The sequence below is a fragment of the Oncorhynchus keta genome, chromosome 30 (genome assembly GCF_023373465.1).
Source record: "Oncorhynchus keta strain PuntledgeMale-10-30-2019 chromosome 30, Oket_V2, whole genome shotgun sequence".
Taxonomy (NCBI): domain Eukaryota; kingdom Metazoa; phylum Chordata; class Actinopteri; order Salmoniformes; family Salmonidae; genus Oncorhynchus; species Oncorhynchus keta.
The window spans coordinates 58,729,318-58,748,455 of record NC_068450.1 but is presented as its reverse complement, the minus strand read 5'-3'; the positions used below and the strand labels follow the sequence as shown (position 1 = coordinate 58,748,455).

Here is a 19,138-nt window from a genome sequence, read left to right as displayed (position 1 = left end):
TTTCATTCAGGCGTATATGAACAACGGCAACAGCCATGGTCCAAAAATGGCCAATGGCCTTTGAGACGGTTGCGTGACGGTGCAGGGCTTGACGAGCAGAAAGAGATATCACATATCTGCCCAATTTATATATTTGTTCCACTAATTGATATTTTAACCAATCACATCACCCTGGCTGTGTAAACACTGCCAGAGTCATTTTAAAATGGTAAGTTGTTGTTGGTAATTACTTGTTTGCTTGCAAAATCAGGAAAGATTTATGGAACTGACTATTTAATACGCAGTGCTTTATCAGCTTTTTTTTATTTAAGTAAGGAAACAAAATGTGTTTCCTTAGACACTTTGATGTGTGTTCCATCTTTAATACTACTTTCATTGACAAATCATAAGAATAGTGTTACAACAATGGAAGTAGCATTGCATTTTCATACTTTGTGCCTCAATCTTTTACTATTTGAACTGCTGCTACTCCTATTGATTTATTCTACTGCACAGTATCCTGACATGCTGCACTGTTTATGCAATCACTTTACTGGGCAATGGAACTAATTGGCGTGTGTATTCATATACTATACGTGCAATAGAAAATTACATTTCACCATTGTACGCACATGAAAAGTCATGCTGTCATTATGCTATAAGGGATTCAGGGATTTTCATGAGGATTAACTTGACCAAAGTGAGTAACCCATATATGTCTCACGTTGTTTGCATGAGTGAAAGCTGTGTGATGGTTGTAAGGACAATCTAGATCATTTACGGGCAGGAATACCTACCCGTCAATGTGAAAATGCATTGAACTTTAAACTTATCTGGAACTTTGACTTATTCCCTAATGGGGCAGTATAGAGAGACCTTGACCTTGGAATCTAAAGTATACATTTTTTTAAAGCTATTGGTTTTGCAGTGGATGTAAAATTAAATTGTTTTCCCAAAGGTGTTCTTATGTTTATATGTACCTATAGCAACAGTACCTCTTTTTCAAGTTTCAGATATGGATGTTCTTTCCACAGTGAAGTTTGTATTAAAATTAAGGTTACATTTCAAACAAACGTATTTAAAAGTCTTCTCTCTTATGTCAGGTCTTCAAATCAAACATGTAGTTGCTTTTCTTTGAGTTAGTTAATACTAATTAGTATTGACTAAAGAAAAGGGACCAAAATGATAACTCCTCAATTTTACACCATCGTTTCACAAGCTGGTTTTGTAAGCCTCTTCCCACAATTATTTCCCTTTACACTATCCACCTTTAGATAAACCAAATATATACAGGTTTGTCAAGTATATCAAGTATTTAAATGCATTATCCGTGACATTCTTCAGTGAATACTTTGTGAAATTCCTTTGTGATAATCATGATTATCTGAAGAGAACCTTGTGCAATGTGAGTAGGGGGATGCATTATATAAAAGGCCAAGTAGGCTGTGTTTAGACAGGCAGCCTGATTCTGATATTTTTCTCCACTAAATGGTCTTTTGAACAATCGCATCAGATCTTTTTCAGACCCGAAAAAAAATATCCAAATTGGGCTGCCTGTCTAAACACAGCGGTAGAGTTTCTTATCCAATCTTGTTCTGAGGACGAATGTGAATGGTTGGATGAAAGTTCAATGGTCAGTGGGCGGGGCTTGCAAGAGGCCTGACTGCCATTAGGTACCGAGATGAGATTGTCAGACCCCTTGTGAGACCATATGCTGGTGCGGTTGGCCCTGGATTCCTCCTAATGCAAGACAATGCTAAACCTCATGTGGCTGGAGTGTGTCAGCAGTTCCTGCAAGAGGAAGGCATTGATGCTATGGACTGGCCCGCCCGTTCCCCAGACCTGAATCCAATTGAGCACATCTGGGACATCATGTCTCGCTCCATCCAACGCCACGTTGCACCACAGACTGTCCAGGAGTTGGCGGATGCTTTAGTCCAGGTCTGGGAGGACATCCCTCAGGAGACCATCCACCACCTCATCAGGAGCATGCCCAGGCGTTGTAGGGAGGTCATACAGGCACGTGGAGGCCACACACACTACTGAGCCTCATTTTGACTTGTTTTAAAGTTGGATCAGCCTGTAATGTGGTTTTCCACTTTAATTTTGAGTGTGACTCCAAATCCAGACCTCCATGGGTTGATACACTTGATTTCCATTGATAATTTGTGTGATTTTGTTGTCAGCACATTCAACTATGTAAAGAAAAAAGTATTCAATAGGAATATTTCATTCAGATCTAGGATGTGTTATTTTAGTGTTCCCTTTACTTTTTTTGAGCAGTGTACCTTCCAACATTCCTCACATTTCTAACGGACTCAAGAGCTTTAAATATGTGAAACAACCAGTGTGGTGGTCTCCCCGGTGGCACCGTGGACTCGGTACAGGGATCAGGTCACCGGATCTAATCTTGTTGATGCCAGAGGTTCTAACCCAACCCTTATTCCTGAACTTAAATAATCACCTTTGTTTCCACCCTTGACAGAACAACATCTAATAAGGAAAACCACATGTATCAGTCCTGTGACTTTCCTTACAAACATGGTCCTTCTGTAGCTCAGTTGGTAGAGCATGGCGCTTGTAACGCCAGGGTAGTGGGTTCGATTCCCGGGACCACCCATACGTAGAATGTATGCACACATGACAGTCGCTTTGGATAAAAGCGTCTGCTAAATGGCATATATTATTATTATATTATATATTATGTCAACAGTTGCAATAGTGAAATGAGCCGATTTAAAAATGGTATAAAACAAATTGATTAGGGGCTTTATTTAATCCGTATGGCGTTAGTTCCATACTATAGCGCAATGGCCTTTCAATTTTCCAGCGTGCGTGGGGACTCTATTCAATGTAAACACCACATCAGCTTAAATCAGAAATGACCTTTACATTTCAATCATACTATACTGGGGATCTTCTGCGCTACAGATTGAATCTAGCCTTTAAATCACTCAGAAATAGAAGTGATATTCATTCATGTAAACTCATCTGACAAGACCTGACGATGAGGATCAATGTGAATATAAAAAGGCACATAGTCCATTACAAGCTAGAAAAGCTCCCGTATACACCATTTCAAGTCCCAGTGCAGCCAAAAGTGATTTTCCTAGGTTAGGTTGCCAGTTCGAATCCGGCGCACAATTTGTTTTTCAACCTTACCCAACATGCCTCACTAATCACATTTCTAATCTACATGACTAACCATTTCTTAACCCAGTGCAGTCAAACATGATTTTCCTGTGTTTCATATACCTCTCCACACTATTGGAGTAATACTATGAAATTATGAAAATGATGATGCCCTTGTAGTGTAAGAGCTGTTTGAAAAGACAGGCTGAAATGTCAGGCAATTTTGGGATAGATTTTGGCCTTCCATGGTGACATCGCCATGCGGTAAATGAGTTAATAGACCAATAAGAAGAATAACCTCTCTGCCAATAAGCCAATTGTCAGTTTTCCCCTCCCAGACAGTATTTGCAACATTGTTGCCTAGGAAATTGCCCTTTTGACTAAATATTTAGTGGGATTCATATTCAAACTACCTGAGTATTGAGTTTCAGAAGACATTCGCAAACCCTATTTGGTACATTGATGCAGTGGCTACAGCAGATACAGTAAATATATTTGGAGCTGCTGGTGCGAATAAGTTGTCTATAAAAAAAAAATGTTTCCATCACTGGTATGCAACAACAAAAAATGACACTTTATATGAGATTGATTTGGTATGGCTAAATAACTTATGTTTTTACTTTGAATACAAATTATATTTATAATAAATATGATTTATATAGAAATTATTAAAATAAAACTGCTCCAAAAAATGAAAGTACTAAACTACATTACGTAGTATTTACTTTCAAATCGGATATTAATTGGCCACATATGAATCTAAGGAAAGAGTCCTCAAACGTTGGCCCTTAAATTGTATACGCAAGTCGTTCTCAAATCAGTCAAGTCGCGATTATACAATCAATTGTCATGGGTCTCGATGATTATTACTTTTAAATCGATTGATTGGCTACTTACTGCATGTTCATATAAAGATAAATAAAATAAATAAATAAGGGACAGTTAACATTTAGTGTTATCCCACCACATACTTTCCCAACTTTTTTTTAGCTTGGGGGGGAAAAAAAATCCCTACAACTGCATACGTGGATTTAACTCAACTCAGCCCCAACTGGACCAAACCGTTGCGATTCCTGTCCAAATGGAGTTTCCAACATGTAGTTTTTGCTGGGTGATAAGGCACTGTTGATCTCTGTAGACTGGAGAATGCCATGGGACTGCAGTGCCAGCCGACTCCGAGCAGCAGTACAACAGGCTTTAAACAATAGTCAAAGCCTCCTCTAGGTTCTTACAGGGCCGTCTCAAAGATGACCAAGTTGCCGTCTGCGCCGACCCCGCCGTTGGTCGTACTGGGACGACTCCGGCTATTGTATGCCTGAATCAAGATGAGACAACCGGTGTTAGTGTATGCCAACCCGAAACACCAGAGGTATGTGGTGGACGCACAAGAACACAACTCCCACACATCTGTGTGGTAGTATGTCACTTTGAACATTTCTAAGCTATTTCACTGGCAGAGAACAGAGTGGGAGAGTAAAGAAGAAATGCTCTGTGTGCTACTTACCTGTTTAGCTGACTGCAGGAGGGCAACGGCCTCCTGCCTGCCTGTCTGCTGGACCATCTTGAAGAAAATACCATCGTGGTTCTGAAGTAGGGTGTGGGGCTCGTCGTATGCGTGGATCTGACCCGCGTCTAGAACCTGTGAACAGAGTCAAGTTATATAGTAAGTAATCTATGGTGTATCATTAGGGATACAAAAAGGACCTGACAAGCCCTTGGAGGACACGCGCACAACCGTTCAAAAAGGTTTGGGGTCACTTAGAAATGTCCTTGTTTTTGTCCATTAAAATAACATCAATTTGATCAGACATTTAAATGTTGTAAAGGACTATTGTAGCTGGAAAGGGCTGATTTTTAATGGAATATCTACGTAGGTGTACAGAGGCCCATTTTCAGCAACCATCACTCCTGTGTTCCAATGGCACGTTGTGTTAGCTAATCCAAGTTTATCATTTTAAAAGGTTAATTGATCATTATAAAAAACATTTTGCAATTATGTTAGCACAGCTGAAAGCTGTTCTGATTAAAGAAGCAATAAAACTGACCTTCTTTAGATTAGTTGAGTATCTGGAGCATCAGCATTTGTGGGTTCGATTACAGGCTCAAAATGGCCAGAAACAAACACTTTCTTCTGAAACTCAGACTATTCTTGTTCTGAGAAATGAAGGCTAATTAATCCATGCGAGAAATTGCCAAAAAACGTAAGATCTCATACAACGCTGTGTCTCCTTTCACAGAACAGCCCAACCTGGCTCTAACCAGAATAGAAAGAGGGGAGGCCCCGATGTACAACTGAACAAGAGTACAAGTACATTAGAGTGTCTAGTATGAGAAACAGACGCCTCACAAGTCATCCACTGGCAGCTTCATTAAATAGTACCCGCAAAACACCAGTTCCAACGTCAACAGTAAAAAGTTGACTCCGGGATGCTTGCCTTCTTGTCAGAGTTCCTCTGTCCAGTGTGTGTTCTTTAGCCCATCTTAATTTTTTCTTTTTATTGGCCAGTCTGAGATATGGCTTTTTATTTACAACATGCAGGAGTCGCCTCTTCACTGTTGACGTTGAGACTGGTGTTTTGTGGGTACTATTTAATAAAGCTGCCAGTTGAGGCCTTGAGGGGTCCGTGTTTCAAACTAGACACTAATGTACTTGTACATCGGGGCCTCCCACTCCTCTTTCTATTCTGGTTAGAGCCAGTTTGCACTGTTCTGTGAACAGAGTAATACACGCTGTTGTATAAGATCTTCAGTTTCTTAGCAATTTCTCACATGGATTAGCCTCAGAACAAGAATAGACATGAGTTTCAGAAGAAAGTGTTTATTTCTGGCCATTTTGAGCCTGGTAATCAAACACACAAATCCAGATACTCAACTAGTCTAAAGGCCAGTTTATTGCTTCTTTAGTCAGGACAACAGTTTTCAGCTGTGCTAACATACTTGCAAAAGGGCTTTCTAAATGATCAATTAACCTTCTAAAATGATAAACTTGGATTAGCTAACAACATGCCATTGGAACACAGGAGTGATGGTTTGGGCCACTGTAAGCCTACGTAGATTTTCCATTGAAAGAAATCTGCCGGTTCCAGCTACAAAAGACATTTACAACATTAACAATGTCTACACTGTATTTTTCTGATCAATTTGATGGACCAATTCTTTTTTGCTTTTCTTTCAATAATTTCTAAATGACCCCCAAACTTTTGAACGGTACTGTATATAAAACAAAAAATACTGTAGAGTAGACAGGTACCCAGTTGGGTGATCATTGTGTAACTGTGGAGTGCTCTCACCAGAATGCGGTCGCTGTCGATGATGGTGTTGAGGCGGTGGGCGATTGTGAGCACGGTGCATTCCCTGAATTTCTCTCGTATTGTCTTCTGGATCAGCTCGTCTGTTCTACAGAGCCAGGACAGACAGATGAGGACACACTCAGCTAGGAGGAAGAAACGCTCACTTTCCTCTACTACTTGATAACTCCCAGTCTTGTGTTGCATTCATAACCAAGTGGGAAGTTGGTAATTACCAGCTGGATGCAGTCAACTAATTGAGAAAAGACGAGTGGCTAATTGACCATAGGCTGCATCAAACTAAAATTACAGCCATCATGCCTGTAAACAAATTAGTGTTCGAAAACCATATTAGTAAGTTGCTTTTTATTTATTTATTAAAGTATGGTTTTACTGTTTAATTTAACTGCCAAAAATGCTGCTTTTATCGAGAATTTCCTTACTAGGGGATGTCAGAGGTCAGCATGTGAGAAAAATCAGAGCTCGGGAATGATAGACAAATTTCCCCACTAGTAATTACCAGTTGGAGGGGCCTTCAAGTGGATTTTTCCCAGTCATAAGTGGTAAATACCACCTTCCCACGTGGCTATGAACGCAGCATTAAAGCATGTCAGCTTCTCAGCTCTAAAGGACAGACGGGAGGGTCCTCCTTGGCAACGTGTGTGAGAGAGAGGAAGCTCTTTACCTGGGGTCCACGTTGGCCGTGGCCTCGTCGATGATGAGGATGCGGTTCTTCCTCAGGACGGCTCGGGCCAGACAGACCAGCTGCCTCTGACCCACACTGAAGTTGGAGCCCGACTCAGCCAGAACCGTCTCCATCTTATTGGGCAGCTCCTCCACCACAGACTTCAGCTGGACCTGGAGAGAAACCAGTTACTGGAGTAAGACCCCGATGCCACCAAAAGCCCATTAACCTGTATGTAAATGTGTGAGAGTATATCTCAAAACTGTATCTGCATCAATAGGAGTCTGAGGAGCAGTACCTCTTGGAGAGCGTTCCACAGGTCCTCGTCTGTGTGCTGGCTGAAAGGGTCCAGGTTCTTCCTCATGGTGCCTGTGAAAAGCACTGGGTCCTGCAGAACAGAGGGGCCACAAGCAGAAACATGTATTAAACTCTAACAGAGCCAAATCTGAACTAGAAGCCTTTCCTTTACTACATTCAGAAGGACTAAGGGACAGAGCAGCCACAGAAGACCCACCAACAGTAGCTACCTGAGGTATGATGGACATCTTCTGGCGCAGGTCATGAAGGCCGATCTCTGAGGTCAGAACTCCATCGATGTAGATCCTGCCCTCTGGCTCTGCCAGGCGGAAGAGCGCCGATACCAGGGAGCTTTTCCCCGCACCCGTCCTGCCCACGATGCCAACCTTCTCTTTGGGCCTGAACATGGCCTTCATGTCCTTCAGGACCACAGGTCCGTCTGAGCTGTAGGAGAAGCTGACTCGGTCAAAGGTGATGAGGCCTTGGCTTGGCCACTCAGGAGGAGGACGCTTCTGGGTTTCCCAGGGTGCTTCACTCTCCAGCTCTGTGTACTCCACCACCCTCTCCACTGACGTCATCTGAGGACAGTGAATAAAGCACCATGTCAAACAGCCCTGGCTTTTGTACTAGCATGGCTTCTCTAAGCAGCCCAGTACAGCATTGGGGGTGAGCTCACTACCATCCAGGAAGGGAAGGCCAAGAAAATCATTAAAGATTCCAGCCACCCAAGCCATAGACTGTTCTGTCTGCTTCTGCACAGTAAGCGGTACCAGTGCATCAAGTCTGACAGCAACAGGCTCCTGAACAGCTTCTATCCACAAGCCATAATACTTCTAATAATTAACAAAATGGCTACATGGACTATTTGAGTTACCCTTGTATTAATTTAGTCTCTATGCTCACTCACAGGACTCTACACACTCAATTTGCACACACACACACACAATCGTCACATTAGCTACTGCTACCCCGTTTATCATACATCCTGATGCCTAGTTACCCCACCCATATCACCTCAGTACACCTGCACATTGTAAATATGGTACTGGAACTGACTCCGAATATAGCTTACTGACTTCTCATGTTCTTATTTCTATATCTCATGTTTAAGTTCTGTTATTTTTAGTACTACATTAATTACTGCATTGTTGGGTTTAGAGCTTGCAAGAAAGGCATTCCACTGTACTTGTGCAATACGTTAACTGTGGAACTAAAAGCACAATAGAGAGCGGCATTAAGAAGCTTCAGAAAACCCTCAGGCTGGATTCTTGAAAGAGCTGTTATGGACGAACATTCCATCCTGGCACGAATACCAGCATGAAAGGCCAAATAGACCAGGAGGCAATTTCAGAGTCACCACTAATAGTTCTGAGAACTGGGTTACACATCTCAATCAACATATTTACAGACTAAGTTCTCTGGTGAGTTTGTAAAGCATGTAGCATCTCTGAAGGGATTGATTGTAAATACAGGTGTTCCTCTACATATCTGGTTGTCTCACCATGTTCTCCACCTCAGCACTCTGCCGTACCCCCCACTGGAACATCCCCATGAGAGTCACAGCGTAGGACAACGCCAGGCCTACAGATCCAGCCTCCACCTCTAACAAGGCCAGAAGAGAAACAAACAGGACACTAGTTAGACCCAATGCTCAATCAATCATTTCTATTCTAGGTCTGGCAACAAGCTGTAGTTTTCATAGCCTCTTTCAGCTAACTGTAATTGTGTTGGCTCTGTGTGCCGTTGTATCTTACGGTCTCTGAGCAGAAGGCAGCCGAAGGCGGTGATGGTGACGAAGACGGCGCACATGCCATCCAGGCGGACGGCAAACCAGCGAGAGGTGACCAGGAACAGGAACCAGGATTCTGAGAAACGAGAGACAGTGATTCAGTTTTATTCCTATAGAACAGAGCGGAGACTGTTTGAGAATTATATTTAAGAACACGTATACATTCTACCCAATGTACTTGTACAAACAAAATGGAAGTAAGGCAGCATTGAAAGGAGAACCACCTGAGTGCAGATCCTGATAAGTGTCAAAGGTGTTCTGGAATCTCTCCTCGGCTCTGAAGGCCCGGATCGTCCACAGACCTTGGAGGGACGAGGACAGGTGGGAAAAGACTGGACTCCGAGCTGCAGAGAGACACATGATTACTGTCAGCACACACACACACAAAAAAGTTTTTAAAAAGCCACTGGCACTCACTGGTGGATTCCAGGCGCTTCACATCTCGTGACGTCTGCAGGAAGTAGCGTCTCAGGAACAGAAAGACGATGACAAGAGGAACCAATGGGATGAGGATCCAGGGGATGACGGAGGCTGCTACAGCGACCACACCGATGATCTGCAGGAATATCTACTCAGGAAAACAGGCCCAAAGAAATAACCAGAGGAGAGGGAAGAGGTTAACTGGTGATCGAATAGTAAACACCTTGTGAAGATGCAGGGCCAACATGTGTCGTGGCTCACCTGAATGAAGTCCACAAAGGTCCAAGGTAAGGCCGCGTCCAGTTGGCCGATGTCCTTAGAGAAGCGGTTGAGGACTCTTCCTGGGACACAGAGGAGACAACACCAGGAATTTAAAGACTTTTCTTTCTTTGTCTACAGATATATTATGTCTGACCTCAAGTAAACACAAATACAGCATCTCTCAACACAAAACTGTGGCAACAGAAAAACTCTTTCCCTATATGTTCCAGTTTGTGCATGGCTTATGGCTCACCAATTGGGTTAATGTCAAAGAAGCGTACAGGCGTCCGGAGGATAGAGTTGAACATGCGGTTGTGCAGAGACTGAGCAGCTTTCACCAGCACATTGAACATCAACAGACTCCTGGCAAAGCCAAAGATGAGAGTTGCTCCAGTCAAACCTGAAAACACAGATTTCCCATTTTAGGATGTTACATTTTGTAACACAGACAGACACAAAGGTTATGGAGGAAGAAAGCACCTGCATGACACTATTCTAGGAGAAGCAAAACCATTTCCAGAGTAGGGTTTCCACGGTGTCTCACCTGCGTAAATGCTGAGGTAGAAATCCAGGTTCAGCTCTTCAGTGACGTTGACACCATTTTGGACGGTCACCGTGCCGTTAACGTTGAGCTTCTCCTGCTCTCCTGCCCTGTCAATCACAGAGGAGACAGAGCCGGTCCCAACACAGCATGTTAAAAGGGTAACATGACAGTTGCATGACTGGAAATGAACAGTGAAATTAAAACGTCTTACCAATATGCCAGCCACCAGTCCTGTAGAATGTATGCTGTCTGCACACAACAACATATGTTAGTAGACCTATATCATTTAATGAAGTCGTCATCACATTGAGTTTCTTCCACACACACTACTACTTCTGTTTTTGACCATGTAGTGGGGTTATGATGTCATTACCTGAGCTAGGAACTGGAGTAATACAACTCCTATCAACACCAGGATGTTGGCGCCTGCCTTCAGGTACTTGACATAGAGGCCGACGCCGATGGTCCCCTCCGAGCGGCTCTCCTCGACTACTGTCTGGACAGGCTCTGCCTGCATTACACAAACATCATAGGATTTATTGGGGGCTATTCATTAAAGCCACTGCAAATAAAATGAAATCTGTGCAACATAATGTTAAGTGAGTCATTCTGTGCACTCTGTGTAGGAGAACCTCTGCAGAGGTTCAAGCACGAGGGAAGTTGAGAACTTACACAACCCCTGTGTTGGTGAATCTGAGCATGTCAACAAGATACAAATGAACTTGTTTTTTTTTTAAGGAAAGTACAACATGTACTCTGCTGTGGCTTGCATAGCTTCTACTAAAATTACAAGGCAACAGTAAACACTTTGTCCCCGACGAATGATGTAGTGCCCACCCCCCTCCCTCTCGGGAAAATTGAGTTATAGCCTATGACTAAATAATTTCAGTCTATTATTATAGATACTGCCTTGGGCCAAATTGTGTAAATGCTGAATCTCGATGGCAAGACATCATTCACCCAAGTGTCGTCAAAATCGTGTCAGTGCTGTCTGAGATATAACGTATGATGGAATTTGCTGTGTCTGGCAAACTTCTACTAAAGGTTTGTACGCACTGCCTTCTTGTGGACAAAAAGAGCAAACACAGGTAACTTTTTCTTCACTCACTGCTTTGCTACAAAATATCATCAGGGACACAGAGTGAAAATGCTCCTGGCGACTGTATCAAAGGACTGGAAGTGGGCGGGACCCACCGGAAGCTGTTCAGTTCCATCTTTAACAGAACGTATGGAGGAGGTGTGGGAGACGACGGAATTCTGCGAGAGGGTGCGGCTGCGTGGGGAGCGGCTTTCAGTCTCCGCCCCTGGGGCTTGTGGTCCCTCCTCTTCCCTCTTCAGGAGGGAGGTGAAGTCGACCCCAGAGCGCTGGAGTTCGCTGTACGTCCCCCTTGCCACCATGTGACCCTGAAACAGACTCACGAAAGTCACACCCCACCAAACATTTTGAGTTTGTATGTAATGTATAAGTCTTGTCTGTGTGTAATTATACAGGTGTTCCTACATGTGTTTACAGTAACCCATGGTAACATCTCCCCCCTGCTTGCAGTGCAGGTCTTGCATTAACTTAAGCACAGGGTAGTGCATGCGTGCTCCTATGCAGTCTTAAAGCATGTGTAGAATGTTAAACCCTGCCAGGAACACACCTCCTTGAGGACGAGGATCTGGTTGGCTGCTTGGAGGTACTGCAACTGGTGGGTGACCAGGATGCGGGGCTTATTCTTCAGAATACCACAAATACACCTGGACATACAAACACATGGAGACAGTCTGAGATGACAGCAGACCTGCCAACCCTGTCCAACTTTTCAGAGTACCAGACTCATGTGGGCAAATTGGAGATTGGTCCTGTTTGATAGGTGACAATCACTTGGGCCAGCTCACAAGTATTGGCTTTTCAGACACGGATCCTAATCAACACTAAACAAAATTAACACATCGACAGAGACCTCAAACTGGTTTATAAGCGTGGAAGTAGGCTACTGCAAAGGGAATCTGAAAGCTGTTCGCTAGTTTTCTAAACTCCCGACTCCATTTAATGTCAAGATGTTAGTTTTTGATTATACTTTAAAAAAAATTGTGGCGTGGATCATAATTACAGTTAGGTTATGAGGTTGCGTGATCCGTTTAATATTACGTGGAAAATACAACTAATAGGGCCTTTCGGGTGGCGCAGTGGTCTAGGGCACTGCATCGCAGCGCTAGCTGTGCCACCAGAGACTCTATTCGTTGTCCGGGTTAGGGAGGGTTTGGCCGGTAGGGATATCCTTGTCTCACCGCGCACCAGCGACTCCTGTGGCGGGCCGGGCGCAGTGCGCACTAACCAGTGCTTCCTCCGACATATTGGTGCAGCTGGCTTCCGGGTTGGAGGCGCTCTGTGTTAAGAAGCAGTGCGGCATGGTTGGGTTGTTTTTCGGAGGACGCATGGCTTTCGACCTTCGTCTCTCCTGAGCCCGTACGGGAGTTGTAGCGATGAGACAAGATAGTAATTACTAACAATTGGATACCACAAAATTGGGGAGAAAAAGGGGGTAAAAAAATAAAAATACAACTAATGGGACGCATAATTAAATGTATCACTCGCACAAATGAGACCAGTTATTTTTCGTATTTGAGTTTAAATTTCTCACTAACAAATGCGAGTGAACTGCTGGCACTTCAGAGCCCACTGAATGTCCATCTTATGTTCGCTAACGTTAGCTTGAAACAATGTGTTTACGTTTCCACAACACAGGGAGTCGAAAAGGGGATTTGTCCATGTGTTTACGTACAGCTGACAGTTGGCAAACTCAGCATCACAACAAACAGGAGGGGCTACGTCTAATAATTATGTATTGCAGCTGTGTTGCAGCCCGAGAATCGGGACGTTAGATTTACTCATTGGATTTATTTTTTATGAAAAATTAAATAAAATACAATTCAGTCCATTCATTTCTGCATACTTTTAACCGGGATCTCGTGCCTGTGTACACGGGCAGAATTGCATTGTTGGTATGTAAAATGCGTGCATTTTTTGGAGTCTGTGACAACATCCACACCAAAAACACAGATTTGCTCTTTCAACGGCGAGAACACGTTTCAATAGCGTTATAGCTTTTTGTAAAAGTGAGCCCTGCACAGTAAACGTGCAGCCCACTGCTCATCACTGCCCTGCTGGTTCCATTATAATATAATATATAATATAATAATAATATAATAATAATATAATAATAATAATATGAATAAAAATTGTATTATGAACACTTTCAGGGGACCATGTCATGTGACAGGAAGAGGTAGAGTAGGGCCCTTGTTGCCATTGTGTGCCTGAGAGTGGCAGCAGCACCACTCCTTTTCCTGCCTTCCAGAGGCTAGGGCTGCTTTGCTGGAGACCTCAGCGAGGTAGGAATAGAGCACTCCAGGCTTTCCGCTACTCTGCCAGATAAATCAACAAAGGACTGGGGGACAGGAGCAGGAACAGAATGCTTCATAACGCCCCAGAACAATAGTGAAAGTACCATACATATTCCAGTTTATGCTTCAGTAAGTCAGTAGTTCATCCACTGTATTACATACTTCAGTAAGAGAGAAACACTTTGCTCATGATCAATGAGGTAATTTCCTTGCTTAGCCAATGTTTAGACTTGGTGAGCTACCCTGTGGCAATCCCCGTGATCCCTTATAAAAGGACAAGGAGAGTCCTGCTGCTGCAAAAATGGATGAGCTCGCACAGACATCAATTCAACATTGGTTCAACGTCATTTCATTGAAATGACGTGGAAACAACCAGTGTGTGCCCAGCCAGTTGTGTTTTCTATTGTTTTGCTGTTTTACAGTCATGTTGAGACGGTGTACTGAGAGCAAAGTCCTATCAGTGGATTATTCTATTGCATCACTCTATTCAGTTGTAAAAAAAAAATAAAAATAAAAAAACGTGTTTAGCTGAAACTGTGGTTCACTCACTGTTCAAACAGGTGTCTCCCGACCTCAGCATCCACAGCACTTAGAGGGTCGTCCAGCAGGTAGATATCAGCATCCTGGTACACAGCCCTGAGACACAACAAGGCTTTCAGATAGAGACTGGAGGATATTCATCACATCTATAGAATGTACCTCAACTCATTTCTACTCTGGTATGGAGTGGAGCTGTGGTCTTACCGGGCAAGGTTCACTCTAGCTTTCTGTCCCCCACTGAGGGTTGCTCCTCTGTCCCCTATCAATGTCAGGTCCCCGTCTGGCAGCAGCTCCATGTCCTAAACACAGAAGGGACAACCGAGACGACAGGGGTTAACAGGACCCACAACCATCAGAATCTCACATTGTGTTCAATAGGACAGAGGGGACAGAGCGTGTATGTGTCCAATAGGACAGAGCGTGTATGTGTCCAATAGGACAGAGCGTGTATGTGTCCAATAGGACAGAGCGTGTATGTGTCCAATAGGACAGAGCGTGTATGTGTCCAATAGGACAGAGCGTGTATGTGTCCAATAGGACAGAGCGTGTATGTGTCCAATAGGACAGAGCGTGTATGTGTTCAATAGGACAGAGGGGACAGAGCGTGTATGTGTTCAATAGGACAGAGGGGACAGAGCGTGTATGTGTCCAATAGGACAGAGGGGACAGAGCGTGTATGTGTTCAATAGGACAGAGGGGACAGAGCGTGTATGTGTCCAGGATATGGGGGACAGAGCGTGTATGTGTCCAATAGGACAGAGCGTGTATGTGTCCAATAGGACAGAGCGTGTATGTGTCAATAGGACAGAGCGTGTATGTGGACAGAGCGTGTATGTGTTCAATAGGACAGAGGGGACAGAGCGTGTATGTGTTCAATAGGACAGAGGGGACAGAGCGTGTATGTGTCCAATAGGACAGAGGGGACAGAGCTTGTATGTGTTCAATAGGACAGAGGGGACAGAGCGTGTATGTGTAGGACATGTGTTCAATAGGACAGAGGGGACAGAGCGTGTATGTGTTCAATAGGACAGAGATGTGGGACAGGGCGTGTATGTGTTCAATAGGACAGAGGGGACAGAGCGTGTATGTGTTCAATAGGACAGAGGGGACAGAGCGTGTATGTGTTCAATAGGACAGAGGGGACAGAGCGTGTATGTGTTCAATAGGATAGAGGGGACAGAGCGTGTATGTGTTCAATAGGATAGAGGGGACAGAGCTTGTATGTGTTCAATAGGATAGAGGGGACAGAGCGTGTATGTGTTCAATAGGATAGAGGGGACAGAGCGTGTATGTGTTCAATAGGATAGAGGGGACAGAGCTTGTATGTGTTTAGGACAGAGCGTGTATGTGTTCAATAGGATAGAGGGGACAGAGCGTGTATGTGTTCAATAGGATAGAGGGGACAGAGCGTGTATGTGTTCAATAGGACAGAGGGGACAGAGCGTGTATGTGTTCAATAGGATAGAGGGGACAGAGCGTGTATGTGTTCAATAGGATAGAGGGGACAGAGCGTGTATGTGTTCAATAGGATAGAGGGGACAGAGCTTGTATGTGTTCAATAGGACAGAGGGGACAGAGCGTGTATGTGTTCAATAGGACAGAGGGGACAGAGCGTGTATGTGTTCAATAGGACAGAGGGGACAGAGCGTGTATGTGTTCAATAGGACAGAGGGGTCAGAGCGTGTATGTGTTCAATAGGACAGAGGGGACAGAGCGTGTATGTGTTCAATAGGACAGAGGGGACAGAGCGTGTATGTGTTCAATAGGACAGAGGGGACAGAGCGTGTATGTGTTCAATAGGACAGAGGGGACAGAGCTTGTATGTGTTCAATAGGACAGAGGGGACAGAGCGTGTATGTGTTCAATAGGACAGAGGGGACAGAGCGTTTATGTGTTCAATAGGACAGAGGGGACAGAGCGTGTATGTGTTCAATAGGACAGAGGGGACAGAGCGTGTATGTGTTCAATAGGACAGAGGGGACAGAGCGTGTATGTGTTCAATAGGACAGAGGGGACAGAGCGTGTATGTGTTCAATAGGATAGAGGGGACAGAGCGTGTATGTGTTCAATAGGACAGAGGGGACAGAGCGTGTATGTGTTCAATAGGACAGAGGGGACAGAGCGTGTATGTGTTCAATAGGACAGAGCTTGTATGTGTTCATGTACGAGTGTTGGCAGCTCTGATGAAAGGTGTACCACCTAGAGCCCAAGGTGTTGGTGCTCTTTGCAGTCAAAAGTTCAAGAGATCCAACATTCACAATGGAGCTTCACCAATCCTTGCATTTAGCAATCTCCCAGCATTAAATGAGAGCTCCATTCAGTGTGTCTTACCCTCTTGAGGGCGCAGGCTCTCAGGACCTTCTCATACTTCTGAGGATGGAGCTCTTTGCCAAACAAGATGTTGCTGCGGATGGTTCCAGGGAACACCCAGGGCTGCTGGGAGGCGTAGGTCAGCTGACCTTTGACCTTCAACACCCCCTTGTCGTGAGGCAGCTCCCCCAGGATGGAGCTGAGCAGAGAGGACTGTGGGAAATGTGAAGGGGGAACAGGTGAGCTTGATAAGAAGAACATACACTGAGTGTACAAAACATTAGGAACACCTTCCAATATTGAGTTGGATTGAACAAGTGACATCAATAAGGCATCATAGCATTGACCTGAATTCACCTGGCCAGTCTGTCATGGAAAGAGCAGGAATTCATAATGTTTTGTACACTCAAGTGTACACAAAGGCAGGCACTATGTCACAGTAAGAGGAGAAAACCTCAATGTTTACACATCCTGCAAAACCGGTATCTGATTCACATTGTAGCTAAATAAATATTCCAGTTGGCTTACTTCCCCGCTACGTTGGCGGTCCTCATACAGTGATGCAATAGGCTGCCACACCAAGCTAAGAAACATGACCTCTGACCTTTCCAGCCCCCACAGGACCAATGACAGCGACGAGCTGCTCTGACTTTACTGTGAGTGACAGGTTCTGGAGAGATGGGGCGTCCTGACTCTGTACAGAGCGAGAGAGGGGTCATTTCAGGTTACACTTTATTATAAAAGAGTGAGCACCAAAATGCATAAATACACAAATGCTAACCTGCCTTGTTATTCTAATGGTGAGAGGTTAGCATGTCTTGGGGGGGGGGTATGAGCTACCTTTCTCACAAATCAGTCAGGACTATCCGTAATCATGGTAGCATCCACATTAATGTAGAAGTGTTTAGAAACAAGTGACATTATTTACCATTCATTTCTATTGGGCACAAAATAATTTTAAACAACCAAAACAAACAGCAAATGCATCCAAAATGTTTGTAGACTCACAATTTTAATACACAAGTGAATGTGTTTATAAACACTTTTGGTCCCCTAAAATGGGAGGACTATGGACAAAAAGTGTTGTAATTTCTAAGCGGTTCACCCGATATGGATGAAAATACCCTGAAATTAAAGCTGACAGTCTGTACTTTAACGTCAGTCATTGTATAATTTCAAATCCAAAGTGCTGGATTAGAGAGCAAAAACAATAAAATTGTCTCCGTCTCAATACTTTGAGCTCACTGTACACACACACACACAAGTAGCATCAAGCTGTAATAAAGGTGTTTGTGATAGCAGTAAACAGTACTGTAGGTTTATCTAAGAGTCTGGGTGGCAGTAGTTGACCATTCACCTTGTCCCAGTAGCAAATCAGGTCCTGGATTTCCACAGAGGGCTCTTGCTTCTCCTCCTGGAGAAATCCATGGTTGCTTTTCACAATCTCATCCAACAGGAGAAAAGTCTGAGTGGAAACAATAGTTCACCAAGAGTTCAACAGTGATATACAGCCATGTCTCCGTATGTTAGCAAAACTGCCACATCGAGATGGACCCGAGACTTTGTTTACAATCGTGTTGGATCGAGATGACACATTCAGCAACTTCAGGATCTTGACTGCAATGATGCCTGTTACCTGGCTTTGAACAATCAGATGTCACACAGTAATGAAAAGCCTGGCTGTGGCTCAGATAAGTCCCATGGTGATTTTACAGTCGCTGATCATAAAGCATGATAATGTGACATGATTACATAACGAGTCTTAGGGGATCAGGCAGAGCTGGGCCTTGTGTTTCACATTGGCATCCAGGCAACTGTCAGGACAGCTCATCTAAAATTAACTAAAAAGGAACCCAGCGCAGAGACGACACCTGCACTGTCGGAAGCCAACACGTGCAGAAGACTAGCCTTGCACAACTTCAGGAGAGCTCTGGTATTGCATGGTTCACACATCAAGAGATAATACATATCTGTCAACAGAGAATGCATAAAGTAAATGCACAATAACCAGAGCAACTGGGCAAGAATGGGATTCATATCCGCAGCAGCGCTTAGATCTGCATTTCACATGGGATTATTTTTTAAGGGACGATGTGTCATAGCATCTCTACCTTGGATTAACTGATACAGATACTGTGTGCTTCCCAGGAAAACATTACCATATGATACCACAAATAAACACCAAAACTCCTTTGGAGAATGCAACCATTTAAGAAGTTCACATGTATTGTAATACCTTGATCCTACGGACGCTGATGCGCGTCTCAGACAGTTTCTCTACAGCCGAGGGGAAGAAGAGGGTGACGGTGAGGCGGACGGCACTGTACAAAGACACGGTCACAAACACCCGGCTGGCTGAGATGGTGTTCCCCAGGAGGACGTAGACGGTGAAGGTGATGAAGACTATGATCTTACTGGCCGCAAAGAAGGAGGCCATGTTGAGGCCTCGCAGGTAGGAGCTCGACATGATCTTGGAGATCTCTTTCCTGGGGAGGGGGGGGAGG

General features: G+C 44.1%; 2 protein-coding genes across 6 annotated transcripts in view; one reads left to right on the top strand and one right to left on the bottom strand.

The window, feature by feature from the left end:
- LOC118363828 (ATP-binding cassette sub-family C member 4-like) overlaps window positions 1-2,277 on the top strand; it is a 66,784-nt gene extending 64,507 nt beyond the window's left edge. For all 5 annotated transcript variants that reach the window (XM_035745080.2, XM_035745082.2, XM_035745084.2 and 2 more), the window contains exon 29: window positions 11-2,277. In XM_035745080.2, the coding sequence (XP_035600973.2) occupies window positions 11-64 (54 nt within the window). In that variant the 3' untranslated portion in view covers window positions 65-2,277. The remainder of the gene's footprint in view (window positions 1-10) is intronic.
- A 450-nt stretch (window positions 2,278-2,727) lies between these two features.
- The window catches only part of LOC118363827 (ATP-binding cassette sub-family C member 4-like), a 32,353-nt gene continuing 15,942 nt past the window's right edge, over window positions 2,728-19,138 (bottom strand). The window contains exons 8-30 of the mRNA XM_035745079.2: window positions 18,871-19,120; window positions 17,992-18,099; window positions 17,239-17,328; window positions 16,656-16,847; window positions 14,529-14,623; window positions 14,334-14,420; window positions 12,038-12,134; window positions 11,589-11,798; window positions 10,768-10,905; window positions 10,606-10,643; window positions 10,395-10,501; window positions 10,104-10,250; window positions 9,851-9,930; window positions 9,587-9,737; window positions 9,394-9,513; window positions 9,135-9,245; window positions 8,882-8,982; window positions 7,611-7,958; window positions 7,382-7,471; window positions 7,084-7,256; window positions 6,402-6,507; window positions 4,616-4,750; window positions 2,728-4,426 (exon numbers count right to left, since the gene is read on the bottom strand). Coding sequence (XP_035600972.2) covers window positions 4,340-4,426; window positions 4,616-4,750; window positions 6,402-6,507; window positions 7,084-7,256; window positions 7,382-7,471; window positions 7,611-7,958; window positions 8,882-8,982; window positions 9,135-9,245; window positions 9,394-9,513; window positions 9,587-9,737; window positions 9,851-9,930; window positions 10,104-10,250; window positions 10,395-10,501; window positions 10,606-10,643; window positions 10,768-10,905; window positions 11,589-11,798; window positions 12,038-12,134; window positions 14,334-14,420; window positions 14,529-14,623; window positions 16,656-16,847; window positions 17,239-17,328; window positions 17,992-18,099; window positions 18,871-19,120 — 3,061 coding nt within the window. The 3' untranslated portion in view covers window positions 2,728-4,339. The remainder of the gene's footprint in view (window positions 4,427-4,615; window positions 4,751-6,401; window positions 6,508-7,083; window positions 7,257-7,381; window positions 7,472-7,610; window positions 7,959-8,881; window positions 8,983-9,134; window positions 9,246-9,393; window positions 9,514-9,586; window positions 9,738-9,850; window positions 9,931-10,103; window positions 10,251-10,394; window positions 10,502-10,605; window positions 10,644-10,767; window positions 10,906-11,588; window positions 11,799-12,037; window positions 12,135-14,333; window positions 14,421-14,528; window positions 14,624-16,655; window positions 16,848-17,238; window positions 17,329-17,991; window positions 18,100-18,870; window positions 19,121-19,138) is intronic.